The sequence below is a fragment of the Orycteropus afer genome, unplaced genomic scaffold, assembly GCF_000298275.1.
Source record: "Orycteropus afer afer isolate SDZICR_OR568_19922 unplaced genomic scaffold, OryAfe1.0 scaffold00140, whole genome shotgun sequence".
Taxonomy (NCBI): Eukaryota; Metazoa; Chordata; class Mammalia; order Tubulidentata; family Orycteropodidae; genus Orycteropus; species Orycteropus afer.
Window position 1 is genome coordinate 4,498,046 of NW_006921727.1, and position 19,797 is coordinate 4,517,842.

The 19,797-nt window shown below is 36.0% G+C and overlaps 1 protein-coding gene across 1 annotated transcript in view; it reads left to right on the forward strand.

Moving 5' to 3' along the window:
• DST (dystonin) overlaps positions 1-19,797 on the forward strand; it is a 614,637-nt gene that overhangs the window by 485,347 nt on the left and 109,493 nt on the right. Inside the window, exons 52-60 of the mRNA XM_042781628.1 lie at positions 3,340-3,548; positions 4,181-4,498; positions 5,217-5,383; positions 6,982-7,138; positions 8,008-8,134; positions 10,755-10,817; positions 11,401-11,642; positions 12,545-12,674; positions 19,343-19,542. Of these exons, the coding sequence (XP_042637562.1) occupies positions 3,340-3,548; positions 4,181-4,498; positions 5,217-5,383; positions 6,982-7,138; positions 8,008-8,134; positions 10,755-10,817; positions 11,401-11,642; positions 12,545-12,674; positions 19,343-19,542 (1,613 nt within the window). The remainder of the gene's footprint in view (positions 1-3,339; positions 3,549-4,180; positions 4,499-5,216; positions 5,384-6,981; positions 7,139-8,007; positions 8,135-10,754; positions 10,818-11,400; positions 11,643-12,544; positions 12,675-19,342; positions 19,543-19,797) is intronic.

The window sequence follows — 19,797 nt, forward strand, 5'->3', positions numbered from 1 at the left end:
TCCTTCTGAGGAGTGGCTGGTGGGTTTGAACCGCCAGCCTTCTGGTTAGCAGTCAAGTGCTTTAGCCACTATGCTACCAGAGCTCCTAAAATGACAGGTTTTATATATATATATATTTGCTTTGACTTTGTCATTTTTCATAATTCTTAATGGGTGGTTTGGAGTTCATGTATATTTCTATTATTGAATTAAAAAAAATTCCACAGAAGATGAGTAGACATATGTTTCAGCACAAACAGAGCATGAATTAAACTCTTGAGTAGCAATTTTAGATGAAAGGAAGGATGAAGCTTTGCTCTTCTAAGAGACTAAATATGTAGAAAGAAAACTCTTAATTATTCTTACAGTCATTCAAACTTTTTAAACCCTGCAACCCTAACAGTAAATAATTTTTTAACATGCACCCCAGGTAAGCACCTGTATTTACAAATTGTATACATGTATTACTATATTGTCATATTGTACATATTCTAATTATAAAACACAAACATTTAAAAATTCGTGATAAAAACATGAATGGAAGTTTTAATGTTTTGTTCCTATAATCCCAAGGAACTCTCTTGTACATCCCACCTTGAAGACTGTTGCTTTAAAGTTTTGAGCACAGCAATTGGGGGTAGAAAGAAAAACTATCTTTTATGTGTTTCTGTTGTTTGAAGATAGGAGTTCTGGTGGCATAGTGCCTAAGGCATTTGACTGCTAACCGGAAGGCTAGCAGTTCAAACCCACCAGCCACTCCTCAGAAGGAAGGTTGGGCAATCTACTTCCGTAGTGATACCGTCTCACAAGCCCCAAGGAGGGGTTGCTGTGAGTAAGATCTGAGGCAGTTTGATATTTTTCCCATTGCTGTCTAAGGATACATAATTTCATTTTTATTTGGTTAAAATTCATATATCATATTATGTTAAGACTTTAAAAGCTATCTTTTCCATAACCTTCTAGGAATATCTAAAAATATATTTAAGGTATAGAAGAATTAGATATCTAAGATCTATTTGACTTTTGAGAAACTATCAACCACATTAAAAAAAAATCTTACAGTATATTTTTGTATCTTTTCCTAAAATAATTTTTATATTACTGAAATCAAGAATGTATTTCACTGACAACATTTTATCACTAAGAAGTGCAGAAATATACGATAACATTCAAAATACATTAATTAATTGTAATACAGCTGACCTTGCTTGGGAAATCACTCACTGTAGCTAGATACAATGTTGATGTTACTTACCCTTCTGATGCACAGAGTTGCCTGACAGAGAGGCAGCTTACCTGCCAATTAGAATATCTGCATTCAGAGTATCTACTCTGTAACTTTCAAATTAGAACTCATACTTGAGCTTGCTACTTGTTTTCTCTGCTTGTTGCATTTACCAAAAAACCCAAACTGACTGTCATCAAGTCAATTCTGACTCATTGTGACTCCCTTTGGGGTCACAATTTACCTTTAGGTGGTAAATCTTCACGGAAGTAGATTGCCCAGTCTTTCTTCTGCAGAGTGGCTGGTGGATTTGAACCAACAGCCTTCTGATGAGCAGTCAAATGCCTTAGGCACTGTACAACCAGAGCTCCTTTGTGGCATCTTGGTGTGTATTAAATCCTGCCTCCTTCCCCTTTCAGCATTCATTCTTATGGTTCTCATTGTATCTTAGTGACAGGAGCCCAATTGTCTCTTTAGATCATTTCAATTCACTCTCACTTCAGGGAACATTTGTCAAACTATTTTCTCATGATGTCATATTAGAACACTCAAAGATATGCTATCTTATTTATATGGATTATGTTTCATGAGGCAAGCCTAAGCCTGTAAGATATTTCTTTGATATAGAGGTGTTTCAGATCAAAATTTTATTCTACTGAGCAGTGTACAGGGTAGTTGACTAAAGCATTCAGAAATAAGTAAAATATATTTGAAATTCTTGGACAGTGAGTGATAAATTAAACTCATAATTAAAAACAAATTGTTTTCCACAGAGAGACCATTGTTCTTTGAAGTTATCATTATGTCTGAAATAGAGAATAGAAGAATTTTAAAATTCACAGCTTTACATCCAAGTGAAAACTAGGCCAGAAAGGTTTATTTATTAATTTTTTTAAAATCATCTTAAATATTTAACATTGAAAGTAAACTTTATCTCATGTGAGATGGGTTAACCTAATTTTTCTTATTTTTATTTTTTGTCTATTATTCAACTTTTAAAATAAATTCAATTTATGTATGTTTTAGAAATAATCTCAACCTTCTCTGTTTTAAATGGATTTTTTTTTTTTTTTTATTAGGATTTGGGTGAAGATTTACAGAGTAAATTCACTTTTCATACAGCAGTTCACATATACTTTGTCTCATGTCATTGACCAAAATTTACAATGCAGCAGCTCCCCTCCCACTTCCTCCCCATAGTTACCTCCTCCCAGTGTCCATCCCTTCATACTCTTCGAGAGGCCCATTGTCTGCCAACCCTGTATATGATCTTGGATACACTCTCCATTTAGACATACATAATTGTTTAGCTTGTTCACCCATCTATCCGTCCCTATACCCATGTTTGCTTTCATTAACAACTCAGTATTGTATTTACAAAGGGGTTCATATTTGTTGTTTGTACTGCCCATGTAACTCTCTCTGTCTTTCTCATCCTCAATGCTGCCATATTGGTCACTCACATTTGGTACATTGCCCTTCTCTTCACCCAAATCAATATTTCTCTCTATCTATCTAACAGCATTCCCTCCCCTTCCCTCCCACCCCTGGTAACCAACAAAGAAAATGTCCTCCAATATATATTAAATGGATTTTCATCATCAATTTTGTAAATATATTTGGATCTGCCAATTTCAGTGCATGGTGAAGTAGGACAGAAGTTTAGCTTATAGGTGTATATGTTGGAATGTGTGTGTGTATATATGTATGAGAGCAAGTGAGTACGAGAATTTTTATATATAAAAGCTAATTCTTGACAATCTTTATGAATGTGTATTATTTCTTGAGAATAGCTATTTTACTGCCACCTTTTTTTTATAAAAGTAGAAATGACAGATTGAGAACCAATATTTATTCCAAAGGTTTGCTCCTATGTTTATACATCAAAAATCTCTTTTCAAATACAGATATACATACTAACTACTTTTAAGATTTCTTTCTTTTTTTTTTTTTTTTTCATTTTCCACTGAGATCTTTTCTTTCTTACATGGTTTTAGGTGGTGTTTTGCATTATAAAATTTATTATTTAAACTTACTTATTTTTTTCCAATTTTGTAACTTGGCTGAGTGTATTTTTGAAAACTATAGGGCAAGGACTACTTAGAGATTAACATTTCCTGATCTTTTTGGACTAGATGACATTGTTGGGAGATATGATGATCTGTCCAAATCTATTAATGAGCGAAATGAAAAACTCCAGATAACCCTGACCCGCTCACTGAGTGTGCAGGATGGATTGGATGAAATGCTAGACTGGATGGGAAGTGTGGAAAGTTCTCTGAAAGAACAAGGTCAAGTGCCCTTAAACTCTGCTGCTCTTCAGGATATCATTAGCAAAAATATTGTAAGTAACATTTTAAAAGGAAAAAATCCCACTGAGAGATGAAAGAAACACTTAAATCAGCTCCAGGGCTGGGTGGATTTAAGATAAATTGGAAGATATAGAAGAAGTGGTGTTTCCTGAATATACAATAGTGTGGAGAGTGCTGCTTGCACAGAGCCAAATGGGCAAAACAATTTCTCTGTGAAGTATAAGAAGAGCTCTGTATACTTTCTCATGAATATTATCATTCGTTATTGAGGGCCTGTACATACATTGAATCCTATCTTGTTTATCCTTGCTTTGGCCAGCTGCACATGAGGTTAATCAGATCAATCTTGTTGTTGTCTAGCCTTTTAAAAATTAGGACCATGGATAATCCTAAGGCTCCATTAGATCCCAGGGGTTGCTGAGTAGCAGCAGCCTCCTGCCTCTTTCAAGCAACAAGCCAGCTGTTCTCCACTTTCCCTTGAAGAGATCTGGGCTGGGATTCCTCATGGGACAGATCAAACTTGTCATTCAGTCCCAACTGTTAACTTTCCTTAGGCACAAGTTGGTCAAATTTATGTTGTTACAAACAGTAATGTTTAAAAACTCTGTGATATTATTTGTAAACATCATTATAAAAAATACATGCAATATTTAATTCATTTCAGATGTTGGAACAGGATATTGCAGGTCGCCAGAGCAGTATAAATGCTATGAATGAAAAAGTGAAGAAATTTATGGAAACAACAGACCCATCCACCGCATCCTCACTGGAAGCCAAAATGAAGGACTTATCTGTTCGGTTTTCAGAAGCAAGTCATAAACACAAAGAAAACCTTGCCAAAATGGAGCAGTTAAAAACCAAAGTAGAACTATTTGAGAACCTCTCAGAAAAGCTTCAAACATTTTTAGAAACAAAATCTCAGGCTCTTACTGAGGCAGATGCACCAGGAAAAGATGTTACTGAATTATCTCAGTTTATGCAGGTACATTTATTACACATGAGGCTGATCATGTCAGTAGTTAAGATAAGCTCATGCTTGTAATAGCAGAATTATAATTAATACTATAATTTCAGTTGCTTGTGGATTAGTAAAGATCTGTCCTTTCCTGCTATAAAAATCTTAAACCCTGTGTCTTCCTTGAAGCCTTTGCTCATTGATTAGAAATGAACAGCATTTATCCCACATAAAGCACTTGCTGTTGAGTCAGTTCTGATTCATGGTGACCTCATGTGTGTCAGAGTAGAACTGTGCTCCATAGGGTTTTCAAGGACTGATGTTTTCAGAAGTAGATCACCATGCCTTTCTTTGAAGATGCCTCTGGGTAGACTTGAACTTTCAACCTTCAGGTTAGCAGCCTAGTGCATTAATCCTTTGCACCACCCACGGACTTATGTTTATCACACATACAGTTTCCAGTATCATGGTACTGATAATAAAAGAATCATCTTACATGCTAGAACCCACAGACAGACAAAATATAAAGTATGCATTTTTAAATTAAATAATGTGTAGTGTGTTCTGTCTCAAATCACCTATTAGCTGCATGTTTATTTATATTTAGATTACTGATCATAGACAACATTATTCTCCTATAAAAATCTGAATAGAGCCGTTAGGGTCCCATATGTCTTTCTAAATGAAATTTCATTTTGAAGATCTAGCAGCATCTGTATTGACGAAATATCTAAATGCTTTATAGGAATCAACTTCTGAATTCTTAGAACACAAGGAAGATCTTGAAGTCTTGCAGAGTCTCCTGAAAGAGATATCCAGTCATGGCTTACCAGGGGATAAAGCTCTGGTTTTAGAAAAAACAAATAATTTGTCAAAGCAATTCAGGGAAATGGAGGATACCATCAAAGAAAAGTAAGCATCACTTAAAGAATTTGGATTTTGTTCTACTTGACTCTGATTAGATTGAATTATTTTTATTTACTTAAGTAAATAGATGAAGCAGTTTTGGATACTTGAGAATAATAAGCAGAGGGATATCTTTTAATACTTCTAAATTTTGGAATTTTTTTTCATATTAAGATTAAGTGCATTATTTATTAAAATATTTAGGAGGAAATTCAATACTTCTTACATAAAACTGGAAAGCATTATGGAAGAAAAATTTGTGTTTCATTGCTTTCTGGGCTCAATTCAGAAGCTATGTGCAGTTTCAATATACTTCTTAATGGCCTCTTTAGTGTAATAGTTTGCTTTCTAAAGAGTTGTAGATAAGAAATGATTCCATGAGAAAAGATAAGAAATGAGAGAATGAACCTAAGTTGAGCTAATAAAGCTATACAAGGATAAGACTTGCGACTGAACTTTTATATATCTGATCTCATGCTAGCTTTGATTATGTATCTTGTTTTACTAAAGTTTATACAGAAGAGAGCTCAAAAAGATAGAATATAGTTATTTGTCTTTCAGCTATTCTTTATTTTTTGATAATTCACTACTTAAAAGTTTTGGCTACTATCGATATTACTCAAAGAGCTCCATTTTCCATCCTGTTGTATAATCAATTCACATGACACAGAAGAAAGATCCCTGGTTTTCTTAGATAATACATTTTTTTCCTTTCAAAGATGTCTAACTTAAAAGGCTTTTAGCTATCAGTGGCTGCAACAACGGTAAGGATTGTGAGGATGCTGCAGGATCAGGCAGTGTTTCAGTCTGTTGTATGTGGGTCACTGTGAGTCAGAGCTGACTCGACAGCACCTTACCAACAACATAGTCATCAGTAATCAGTCCAGCTACAGCAGGTTCTCATGTGCCAGTATTCTACATACATGCACATGTGCACACATCCCACATGCCAGATGTAACTGTACCACAGTTGTTAATGTGCTGGACACGTGTGCCCCTCCATGGTGCTGAGCACACGGATCCATAAAAATTCACTGTGGAGTGTTCTGAGGAGCACCCGTTACAATGCTGCAGTCACTAGGTTGTACCTCAGTTTTGGAGACTTAATCTGTGCTCCCTAAAACATCCAGTTTATCTATTAACATCACTGTCGTCTAGTGTACAAACCACTAGGTGGCATTGTGTTTCCCTCATTCAGTGATTTTTAAGTTTCCTTTTGGTTTGGTTTGGTTTTCTGGTTCTGTGCCTTTTGGCATTAAGCATCGTATAAAGTGTACGAATCAAAACACGTTGAATCTAAATAATGTTAAAATTGTTTATGTAGTCTTAGTATTTACGTACTGTTAGGGAGCACATGGGTTATAGATTTCTTAATTACTCTTACCTTTATTGACAGTCCTTGCCTAAGGAATAGACATGGTTATTTAGCTTCATTTCACTTTCCAACTATGAAACCTTCCATGTGCATATGGGTGATGTGTGAGTGTAAGAATTGTTTTTCTGAATATTAATCCTGATTGGAAATACTATCTTATTTATTAGTAATTAGTCTTTTGGAGCATCTCCTTTCTTTAGCTTAGATTTTCATGTTTTTTGTCACTTAGAAGAGAAGCTGTGTCCTCTTGTCAAGAGCAGATGGATGCTTTCCAGGTCCTTGTCAAATCATTAAAATCATGGATGAAAGAAACATCAGAAAGAGTTCCCCTTGTGCAGCCTTCTTTTGGTGCAGAGGATTTAAGAAAAGCTTTGGAAGAAACTCAGGTTAATTGTTGTATATAATACCAAATTCTCATTTGCCTGTATCAGTAATGAAAAGTTAAAAGACTAATGTTTGATTTTTTTTTACCCACATCACATATGTACTGTATATTTTGGTGTTAGTTAGAAATAATGACATGGGATTAACTGATCCTTTTGGGGAAGAACACAAACTTCTGGTTAATTCTAATTTTTTCAGTGTCAGAGTTGCCTTCCCCAGTAAATCTCTGCATAGTTCCAGTTATTTTTGATGCCATTTTTCATGATTTTAAGATCCTTCTCTTCATTTAGCATCTTACTCTAACTTAGATGTCACTTTAATCAGTAAAAAATGAAAATTAAATTGAGTCTCCAACATAAATATTGTCATTACATTCATGTCATAAAACACCTGGCGAATTGCAGCAGTTTACTTTTTACTTTTTTTTGTAGAGGTTTTTTTTTTTTTTTAAATAGTAAAAATTTGATGACTAAAACTCACTGTTAAATGGAATTCTGAATCTCCTTTTTTTTTTTTTAATTTGACTCTAGTACATTTTCTCTGGTAGCTTGGCCATCACCTAGTACAGTTTTCCAGACTTACAGTTGGCAGTTACTTTGGAACCCATGGCAGCTAGGAATATTCTGACTTCCACTGAGCCTGGGAGCAGAATGCAGGATGGGCCAGCCCCACTTCTCAATGCTAACAGTGTTAACAGTCATACAGGCTGTTAGAGCAAATAGGGATGGTGCTTTTTTTCCCCCATCCACTCCCCCACAAATCGGGGCCCATGAACATCACTGCTATAATACACTTTTAATAAATTGAATTATAATGTGCAAATTTGAAAATATTACTAAGACTGAAAAATAATGTGTTTTTATATCTCAAGAAATTACAAGAAAGGTGGAATTTGAAAACACCAGAGATTCAGAAAGTAAGCAACAGTGGGATCTCATTATGTAACCTAATAAGTGCTGTGACTACTCCTGCAAAAGCAATAGCAGCAGTTAAATCAGGTATGTGTTTTCCTTTTATGGCTAAAACCAGGAATTGGATTCACTCATGTTAGGTATATTTGTATATGTTATTATTTAAAATTAATGCATAAAATAACCTCAGAAACACAAAGTGAATGTGATGAGAACGATAGCATCTATAAACAGACTAAAGGTGTCATGGACAAGTATCTATACTAACATTTAAAATATTTTTTTAAGTTTAATAACTGAAGACTACATGTAACATGTAGCCACGTTAATATGTGAGGAACAAAGAGCATTATTTTGAAGAGAGGGCAGGTCAGATTCCAATTTTTTTTGTTTTTTAAATGAAAATACTGAATTTCTATTTAAAATATTTCTATTCACATTATGAGATGAAGAAAGGAATTTAGTCTCCTGGAAAAAGAAGTGAGGGAGAGACACAGGCTCTTTCCCAGTCTACTTTATTCTGTCCACTATTCCCAAAGAAAACAATTATTTAATGTGTTAGCCAGCATATCTAAACCATAATCTGAATCATGGTAAAGCCAATCCTCTTAAAAAAAGGAGAGAATCATGAATAAACATTGATTCTAAAGTTAACTTCAATAATTTGTAGATATAATTTTAAATTTAAAATATAGTTTATATTGTTAAAAATAGTGTTTGGATTTTTTTTTTAAGATCCAGGAACAAAAAGAAGGCAGATCTCAAATCATTATTCTGAGAGTTCCTGAGTATCCTCTGTGGTTTATCTGGGCTGCCCAGCCTCCAGCTGTCTCTATTGTGTTACTGATATTCCAGCTGGGCCTCTCTCAACCAACCATTCAGTCCCCTCTATTAATCCTATTTCAGAGAATACTCGTGTTATATATGGTGTGATGATCTCTCCGCATCAGATTTCTGAAATGGATCTTTCTTTTAATAAGAGGATGTCTATTGCATGTTATTTATTTTAGTTCTTTATGTCCACTTTATATTTATTCACAAATAAGTAAAAAGCAATTTTCTTTTAGTATGCTTAGTAAATACCAATCATAGTAGGAATTAATCTTTAGTATTTATAGGATATTTTCACTTATATCTGAAATATTTGATTTTTATGTGTAATTTTTTTTTTTTTAAAAAAAGAAGAGGCAAAACCTATAATAAAAGTTGGATCTTTAAATGTTTTTATTTGTTTGGATTTTTTCTGATGTGGTTGACTTTAGGAAATGTCTTTGTGTTTTGAATAGATAGCCAATGATATTAGCATGAAAAAGGCTAGCTGATTTTTCAATATTTTTGTTTTAAAAAGGTACCAATGATAGATGTTTATGTAGTAAAAGACATACTAGAATATTTTTCAGGAGCTCTGGTAGCATAGTGGCTAAAGCACTTGACTGCTAACCAGAAGGCTGGCGGTTCAAACCCACCAGCCACTCCTCGGAAGGAAGGTTGGGCAATCCTACTTCCGTAGTGATACTGCCTCGGAAACCCAAGGAGGGGTCGCTATGAGTTGGGGCCGACTCGACGGCACATAACAACAACAACAACAGAATATTTTTCACTGAGTAGTTCCTATTTTAGGAACATTGGTCTTATGACTTAGGTAGTATTATTGCCAATACTTTGGTGAGTAATTAATTTGTCAGTCATTGAGCTAGTAAGCAGTGGATCTGGGCTTTAAATTCAGGTGAGCCATGAGTTGGATCTGACTCACCAGCGACCCCTCCTTGGGTTTCCGAGGCAGTATCACTACAGAAGTAGACTGCCCAATCTTCCTTCCAAGGAGTGGCTGGTGGGTTTCAACCGCCAGCCTTCTGGCTAGCAGTCAAATACCTTAGGTACTATGCCACAGAGCTCCTGCCCAAAGCCAAGGCCCAGCTAACTACAGTGTTCTCCTATCTCTGTGCTGGAACAATGTGGGTTTAGCAATAGGGGTGTGTGTGTGTATGTGTGTGTTTTCTTTTAACCTTTCTTCAAGTATTTTTGCATGAATCTGCCTTTCTTAAGCCTATAATAACACTGTGTAATTGCCTGTTGAGCAACACCAGACAAATTTCATTTATTAAGTAAGCCAGGCATTGTTTTGATAGTTATTTATACTTCATTTAACACACTTATATAATGAGTACATTCTGAGCTTCAGGAACTTTATCACTAAAGTTACTTTAGCAACAAAGCTTTATCACAAATTTTTTTTATAAATTAATATTTAATTGTTATATAATATAAACTTACTAAAACTCTAAGACTGTTGTGCTACTAGTTTAAGAATAAACTTTATATAGAGGAGAGAATATATTTTCATCTTTACCTTGGGAATCTTCACTTGACTTGCAATTGAATCAGGATTTTACATCTTCAAATAGTAATAACAGTTTTAAATGTCACTATGTATGGGAGCTCTGGTAGTGCAGTGCCTAAGGCACTTGACTGCTAACTAGAAGGCTGGTGGTTCAAACCTACCAGGCACTCCTCGGAAGGAAGGTTGGGCAATCTACTTCTGTAGTGATACCACCTCAGAAACCCAAGGAGGGCTCGCTATGAGTCAGGGTGACTCAATGGCACATAACAACAACAACAATGTATGGGGTTACTTAAAGCTATGTACTATTAATGCACAGACATACTGTAGAATTTTATGATTAATTCAGTGCTAATATTTTTGCAGGTAGTGCAATATTAAATGGTGAAGGAACAGCCATAGATACTCAGGAATTTCTGGCAAATAAAGGTGAATAATTTTAAATGGTTATTGATTAAAGTAGTTTCATTGGTGTGGTTTTCTTTGAGAGAAAATCTTTGTAGAGGCCAACTATAATTATGCAGAAATTTAGAAATTGAATTAAAATGGTATCATTTAATATATTCACACTCTTCATAAATACTATATTTTATATAAAATTCAGTCAGTTTGCTCATCATAAATTAGAAAAATCCAGTAATTCAAATTAGCACTTGGATTTGTTCTTTTTGTTGATTTTAAATATTTTGTAACTTGGGTTAACATTGAGCTAATTTGTTGGGGTTGTCACCTCAGGTATTAACTAAGAAGCAGTCCATGGTTTTAGTTTTGTATTCCATTTAAACTCTCTGTTTCATTTCACTTGTATGATGAAATGTTCCTAAATTAGTTCTCATTAGTAACATTATAAAATGATCTAATCTTTCCTACAAATTCTTTGACTTTATGAAAGGAGGTTAGATACTGACAAAATAGAAAGTATATCATGTAAAACTTAAAACTTTCATTTTTAGAGTTCTGTCATTAAAAGTCCTGAAAATGTGTCGGTATGCATTTATTTTTTCACCCGTAGGATTAACATCTGTTAAAAAGGATATGACTGATGTAAGGCATGGTTATGAAGATCTTGGCCTGTTACTCAAGGACAAAATAGCTGAATTGAATACTAAACTTTCCAAATTGCAAAAGGCTCAGGAAGAATCAAGTGCAATGATGCAGTGGCTACAGAAAATGAATAAAACAGCAACAAAGTGGCATCAGACACCTACACCTACAGATAGTGAAGCTGTGAAGACTCAAGTGGAGCAAAATAAGGTATATTTTATGGGTACATTTACTGAGAACATGAAACAGAAGAGATTCACATTTAGAATGGAGCCCTGGTGGTCTGAGGCCTGTCTCTGATTTCTAGCTCTGTAAAACTTTCAGCAAATGATTTGCCAGTTTTGTTTAATGTGCTTTTTTCTTTAGCGAGTGATGATAATGTAAACCTTTTCTTGTAGCATATGGACATTATAAAGATGAGTGAACAGTTGGATATATGCTATTTTGTTACTTTTAAACCAGTTTAAATCTAGGATATTAACTAGATAACCATTGCAAAAGATTTACCTAAGGGCTTAAGTGTAATAGGGATCTGTTCTGTCTAGTATGAAATGGGGTAGCTAGTGCCTGCCCCTTTCTTTAATGGAGGATGTTTCTTCCTACAGTCATCAGGGTTGGAAAAGTGGTTCTACGTGGTAGCTGTGATGGCAAAAATTACTACGACTTACACTAACCTATATTTGAACCGTCTAATGTGTTGTCAAAAAAAAAATACTTATTCACTAGTAGATTCTCAAATTCTAGCAGCCTTTTATTAACAAGGCTGATTTTCTTAGTAATTACAGCCTTACAGAATGTCATCTTTTTTTGCAGTGGGATTTGAGTATAACATGAAACTCTTCCTCAGCCGTTATCTCTATGGCTATAGTGTTTCTTCTTTGTGGGATTCCTTCATCAGATGGTTGAAAACTAGCTAAGAAGAAAAAGAAGAAGAAGAATGTTAAATAATTAACTCCTGAATTCAGGTTTTCACTCACTTCAGCATTTCACAGTGGATTATTTCCTTTCGTGGCCATGCTAGAGAAAAATATACTTTATCATAATTATGTTTTTGTCTTTTGATGTTTACACAGTTAAATGTCATTACTATATTATTTATTTTCCCTTGTTAGTCTTTTGAGGCAGAACTGAAGCAAAATGTAAATAAAGTTCAGGAGTTAAAAGACAAATTGACAGAGCTGTTGGAGGAGAACCCAGATACTCCTGAGGCCCCCAAATGGAAACAGATGTTGGCAGAAATTGGTATGTTGTATTACTTAAACCAAAGTCCGTGAACAGAAGCACAATCATCTTCCATTTTTAGCATAATCTTTACCTGAAAACATTTTTCAACAACCTCACTTCATTTTGGACTTGCATTGTGTCAGAATCTGTTTTTGCATATTTAACAGTGTCATTTCAGATTATATTGTGCTGAGAATTGACATATTTTGGCTTTTCTTGCTAAATTAAGAACTAAATCTTTTTTTTCTTTTTTTTTTTTTTAAGGAAGTTGATACTATGATAAAATGTCCATAAAGTTGTATTTTCTTATTGTTTGTTTATTGTTTAGTAGCTTTTTGGTGTTTCTAATTATTTTATGTTACTACCTTTTAGTTTAAATATTCCTTTCACTTGTTTGTCTGAAAATGATGACTTTTTCTCTGTGAGTTACTTTTGGGACTCCTATAGCCTCATGTTATGTTCTTGCTTTTTCTCACCTAACAAATGTTAAGCAAGAAGCTCTCCACAGAATCAGGAGGTTTTGATTCTTTAGCCAAAGTTCTCCTCCCACTCAATCCTATCTCTTTATAAACTTTTCCTCATAGGTACAATTTCCTTCACAAACCCTATCATCTTCTCTCACCCCTTTCATTATTTCAATGATACAGAACATGAGTGTAAGACCAGATAATCATCATCCCTGCTTCATAGTCTTATTTGGAAAATTCAGTTAGTTAATATGTATACAACTCAGACAAACAGTAGGAGCTCTGGTAGCATAGTGGCTAAAGCACTTGACTGCTAACCAGAAGGCTGGCGGTTCAAACCCACCAGCCACTCCTCAGAAGGAAGGTTGGGCAATCTACTTCTGTAGTAATACCACCTCAGAAACCCAAGGAGCGGTCGCTATGAGTCGGGGCCGACTTGACGGCACATAACAACAACAACAACAGACAAACAGTACCTAGCACATAGTGAGTACTATGTAGTATAATTATTTACTATTAGTATAAGGAGAATTATTATTTTACTTTGAATTTTTCCATTTAGTTCATCTAAATATTATCCTTCCTTTAGAGTTAGGTGGGAGCTCTGGTAGCCTAGTGCCTAAGGCATTTGACTGCTACCCAGAAAGCTGGTAGTTCAAACCCACCAGCCACTCCTTGGAAGGAAGGTTGGGCAATCTACTTCTGTAGTAATACCACCTCAGAAACCCAAGGAGCGGTCGCTATGAGTCGAATCCGACTTGACGGCAGTGAGTTTGGTTTTGGTTTGGTTAGAGTTAGGTATGCTATAGTAAATGTAGAAATCTCTTTCAAACTTGGTTTTAGTTTGGATAGTGTTACTTCCTGATGGTTTGATATTTCTCTTTCCCATATTATTGCTTTAATTGCATTATTTTGTTTTCAAATTATATTTGAGTATAACAAGCCATTAGAATGATTATCTTTAAATAAGGTTTTAGGGATTGAGTTTTATTTAAATCAACCCTTTAGAACTTTATTCTGGGTGGAAGAAGTATGTCAGATCATTGCTTCTGAGCCAATAATGAACATTTATTGAGTAACTAATATGTTCAAGGCACTGGATTAAGTGCTTGGGTGACTAACTTTTGGCTTTTGGGAAGATACACCTTGAGGGTAGTGAGAGTGGGAAAGGCTTCCTAGAGAGGGAAAGACCCAATGGAGTTGTGAAGTAAGCAGAGTAGGTTTGAGATACATGGAGAGAAAGATAGACCATGGCAGGCATGGCCACTGCATGAGCACAAAGCCTGTTTGGATTATAATGCCAAAATCATCGGGACTGGCTTGCAGAATTGATCCTGAAGAGCAAACTTCCTAAGATAAGTAGACTAGGGCCAGATTGTGGGAGGCCCAACATGTCAGGCAAAAGTCTTTAGATTTTATTGTTAAGATGGGGAGGATTAGTTTATTGTAGGATTTGGGAAAGTAACCATTTAGGAGTAATTTTTTGGAACAAAATAGGTTACAGCTGACAAGGATTACTGGCCAGGAGACCAGTTAGAAAGGCAGTGGTCAAGATTTGTAGTCCTCAAAATGTACTCCTTGCAACAGCAACATCAGCATCACATGGGGACTTGTTAGAAATGCAGAATTGCAGGCCCCCCTCCAGACCTGTGGAATCAGGAACTTTTGGGGCAGATCCCCAAAATCTGTGTTTTAACAAGTCCTTCAGTTGATTCTCATGCAGCTAATGTTTGAGAATCACTGGTCTTTGCAAAAGATGATGAGGGCTGAAATGTAGTTATAGCATTGATTTAAGGCTTTCTGATCAAGAATGTAGAGGGAGCTAAGAAAGTTATTAAAGAACATTCTGAATTATTGTATGTCAGTGACATAACCAAAAACACCACTGCCATTGAGTAAATTCTGATTCACAGCAACTCTGTAGTACAGAGTGGAAATGCCCTGTAGGGTTTCCAAGGCTGTAAATCTTTACAGAAACAGATTGCCTCATCTTTGTCCCACGGAACAGCTGATAGGTTTGAACTGCCAACCTTTTGGTTAGCAGCTAAATGCTTTAAACACTGTGCCACCAGAGCTCTTTATTCTAAGTGACATGCAGAACATGAAAACAGTGATTGAAAGAAATAAAGTCAGAAAAAGTCACCAGTTTTGAGAGGAATATAGTGAGTTTTGTTCTATAATGTTGAGTTTAAAAGGTTGGTGAGACATCCAAGTGTAACTTTCCTTCAACTAGTCATTGATCTGTGATTTGAAGAGGAGAAAAAGATTGAGAAGTAGATAAACATGTGGTAGTCATTTGCCTAGGACTAGTAATTGGAGATTTGATATTAGAGGATTTATATTCATGTTTGACTAAGTCAGTTATGTTGTTGTTATGTGTCATCGAGTCGGGGTTTCTGAGGCAGTATCACTACGGAAGTAGATTGCCTCATCTTCCTTCCGAGGAGTGGCTGGTGGTTTTGAACCACCAGCCTTCTGGTTAGCAGTCAAGTGCCTTAGCCACTGTGCTACTAGAGCTCCCAAGTAAGTTATAGCTGAATAAAAAGGCTACAGAAGACTTCTAGAAAGGATAACGAGGTATATCTCAAGATCCTATTTGCTTTAAGAAATATTCCGTATTCTACAAGATCTTTAAAATCAGATTCAAATTTATTTTTCTCTTCTTGTACTTTAGCTGATGTACAACCACTAGACCCATAACATCGTACTATTAAATGCAATTAAGTTAGTTAGGCTTTTAATCAACTATTAGAAGAGCTATAAAGGTGGCATGATTCCCATTACATATCATTTTTAGTCATACAGTCTTTATTTATTTATTAATGCATTTCATTGAAATATAATTTGTGTACAGTGAAATACACAAAACTAAAGTGACATGGGCAATGCTTTTTTTTTTTTTTTGCCATGTTCTCTCCCCTCCCCATCCCTCCCACCCCTGGCAACCAACAAAGAAAGTTTCCCTCCATATATAATCCTTTCCTTGACCCGTCACAACAACAAACTAATACTATATTTGTCCTTCTGTGATTGACTTATTTCACTCAGCATAATGTCCTCCAAGTTCATCCATATTATGTGGTGTTTTGCAGACTCTACTTTATTCTTTAGTGCTGCATAGCATTCTATTATGTGTATGTACCATAGTTTGGTCATCCACTCTTCTGCTGATGGACACATAGGTTGTTTCCATCTTTTTGCTATTGTTAATAGTGCTGCAATGAACGTGAGTGTGCATGTATCTGTACCTGTCCTGGCTCTCACCTCTCTAGGATATATACCTACTGATGGGATTGCTGGGTCAAATGGTATCTCCAATTCCAGCTTTCTAAGAAATCACCATATTGCTTTCCACAGAGGTTGTATCCCTTCATAGTCCCACCAGCGGTGTATGAGAGTCCCCATCTCTCCACATCCCCACCAGCATTTCTTATTTTCTGTCTCATTGAACCTTGCCATCAGTTGGGGTGAGATGGTATCTCATTGTTGTTTTGATTTGCATCTCTCTGATGGTCAATGATTGTGAGTATCTATTAATGTATTAGCTGGCCACCTGAATATCCTCCTTGGTGAAGTGTCTATTCATGTCTTCTGTCCATTTTTCCATTGGATTGTTAATTCCTTTGCTGTTGAGGCATTGGAGTTTTCTATAAACCTTAGAAATAAGTCCCTTGCCAGATACGTCATTATCAGCAAATAGGAATTTGTTGCTGTCATTTTTGTTATGTGCTTTTTCGTGTTGTTGATTTCTTTGTTCCAAATAATTTTCTATGCTGAGCTCATTTTGTTTATGAGTCATGTTACCACTTCCTTTGTTGCTATTGTTTTAGTAATTGCTAAATATATGTGCTGGTCCTCTTTTTAATTTTGATATGAAAGTTTATCATATTTCTTTGAGGTTATCCTATGATTTATAGTTTTCTTCCCAAATTTAGAACTGTCCATTCTATCTTGTAGTTGTGTTGACTTCTCTACCATCTAGAAATTTTGTAATGACACAGTTTATCCCCTCTTTTTGGTTGGTAGTTGTCCTCATTTTTCAATTGATGTCTCTGGTTCCCTGTTCACACATAGGCTTATTTACTTGGAATACTTCCATAGCTGGGTTGGCTTCTGGGTTATGTCATCATGTGTGGTAACAGTCAGTTGTTGTTGGCTGTTGTTGCTTCTTTGTCCAAAGGGCTCCCTTTAGCATCGCTTATAAGATTGGTCTGGTTTAAACAAATTCCTTAATTTCTGCTCTGGAAATGTCCTAATTTCACCATCATATTTGAGGGACAATTTTGCTGGATACATAATTCTTGTTTGAAAATTTTTCTCTTTCAGGGTTTTATATATACCATCCCATTGTTTTCTCATCTGCATGGTTTCTGCCAAGAAATCCAATCTTAGTCTTATTGGTTGCCCCTTGTAGGTAACTTTTTGTTCTCCCCATGCTGCTCTTATGATTCTTTCTTTGTCTTTGGTTTGGGTGAGTTTGATGATGATATGTCTTGGTGATTTTCTTTTGGGGTCTACCTGTTTGGGGTTCATTGGACTTTCTGAATGGATATATTCTCATTTTTCATCATACTAGGAAAATTCCCTTTCAACAAATCTTTGACAAGTTTCTCTGTGGTTTTATTTGTCTCTTCTTGTTCTGGAATTCCAATTACACATAGGTTCTTCCTTTTGATGGTATCCTACATGAACTTAGGGTTTCTTCATTTTGTTTTGAACTTTTTTCTTATTCATCTCTTTCCAAAGAAATATTGAGGTATTTGCCTCCAATCTCACTAATTTGTCTTCCATTTGCTCCTTTGCCTGTTCAGTGTCTTATCTATTTCTGAAAATTTAGTGTTAATCTTATGGATTTCTGTATGTAAATTTTGTATCATTTCTAATTTTTCATTTAGTTTGTCATTTTGTTCTTGTACTGTCTTTCAAAATTGTTCTAGGGTTTTCTCTGTGTTTTCCTCGATTTTGTCAGGGTTTTCCTTGATCTGCCTCTCAATTCATTGAAGATACCTAAATATAATTCTTTAGAATTCCTTATCAGGGAGTTCCAATGCTGCATCTTCCTCAGGGATGTGTTTTGGGTCTGTACCCTGGTGCCTTGTTTCTCCTGCTTTATCTTGCTTCTTTGTGTGGACTGTGATGCTCTGTTGTCTCCAAGGCATTGTGATGTTTTTGTGTTTATGTTTAATTGGTGGTTGTATGTTGGAGTGACTTAACCACTGTTTGTTTTGTTTGTATGTTATCTACGCAAGCAGGGCACTGTGCTATGCTCCTCTATTCACTAGTTGACAGCACTTATGCACTCACCACCTGTCTCCTTTCCTATTGTTAGCCTCTCGTATGTTCTTGCCGACCTTAGCAAACAGAGCCTATTCTTAGGTTCATGGAATCTGAATGAGAATGCTATCACTTTAAAATCCAAAATGGTTATCACTTGTAAAGATTCAAAATGGCTGTGCCCTCAGTCACTTTAAATATCCAAAATGGCCACTGCTTGTAAATATTCAAAATGGCTGCGCCCTGTTGTTGTTGTTATGTGCTGTCGAGTCGGACCCGACTCATAGCGACCCCTCCTTGGGTTTCCAAGGCAGTATCACTGCGGAAGTAGATTGCCCAACCTTCCTTCAAAGAGTGGCTCGTGGTTTAAACCGCCAACTTTCTGGTTAGCAGTCAAGTGCCCTAGGCACTACACTACCTAGGTCACTTTAAATATCCAAAATGGCCACTGCTTGTAAACATTCAAAATGGCTGTGCCCTCTGGATAGCAGAAAGTCCACAGCTCAGGTTGTCTCCCTCCTTGCTGTTTCCCTTCCTAGTGATAGACCACCAGTGCAATCATCTGTGCAGCCTTTGGTGACCAGGGCTGATCTTTAGGTCAATTCTCAGGTCCCAGCCCCACTTGGGAATATTCAGGCTATTGGTCCCTTTAGAGTAGCTGACAGTCTGCAGCTTCAATTGTCTCTACTCACCGTTTTCATTCAGGTTTTTCCAGTAGTTGGTGCCTAATCCACTTCTGTGTACTTCCTTTCAAAGCTCAGGGCTCCAGAATTATCTTTTGTATCTCTGTCAATGGGTTTTTCTTTTCTTTGTTGAAGAGGGTCTGTGTTGCTTGTCTGCCTATTCCTCCATCTTACCAGAAATCCTAGTCCTACAGTCTTCATAGATATCATCATGTGAAATGAATAAAAATTAAACACCATTTAATCTTTTTTTTTCCCCCAGATTCTAAATGGCAAGAACTCAATCAATTGACGGTTGATAGACAACAAAAACTAGAAGAATCCTCCAATAATCTTATCCAGTTCCAGACTGTAGAGGCCCAGTTAAAACAGTGGCTAGTAGAAAAGGAACTGATGGCTAGTGTTCTTGGGCCCTTGTCAATTGACCCAAATATGCTAAACACACAACGGCAGCAGGTGCAGGTGAGTATTACCTAATAACCTATCTCGTGTGGAACAACTTTTCTTTTTTGGGGGGAGGGGATGAACACACAACTTCTCTTAATAAGACAGATATTTTCATTATAAATACATTAGCTTTGGGCAGTGTGTGCTTTAACTGCCTTGGGATACAGTCGTAATGTTTCAGAGGCTACTAAGAAACCATCCTAAGATTAGTGGGAAACGTCCAGAGAGAGCTACCTCTGGGAGGCACACATTCTGGACTCCTCTGTTCGA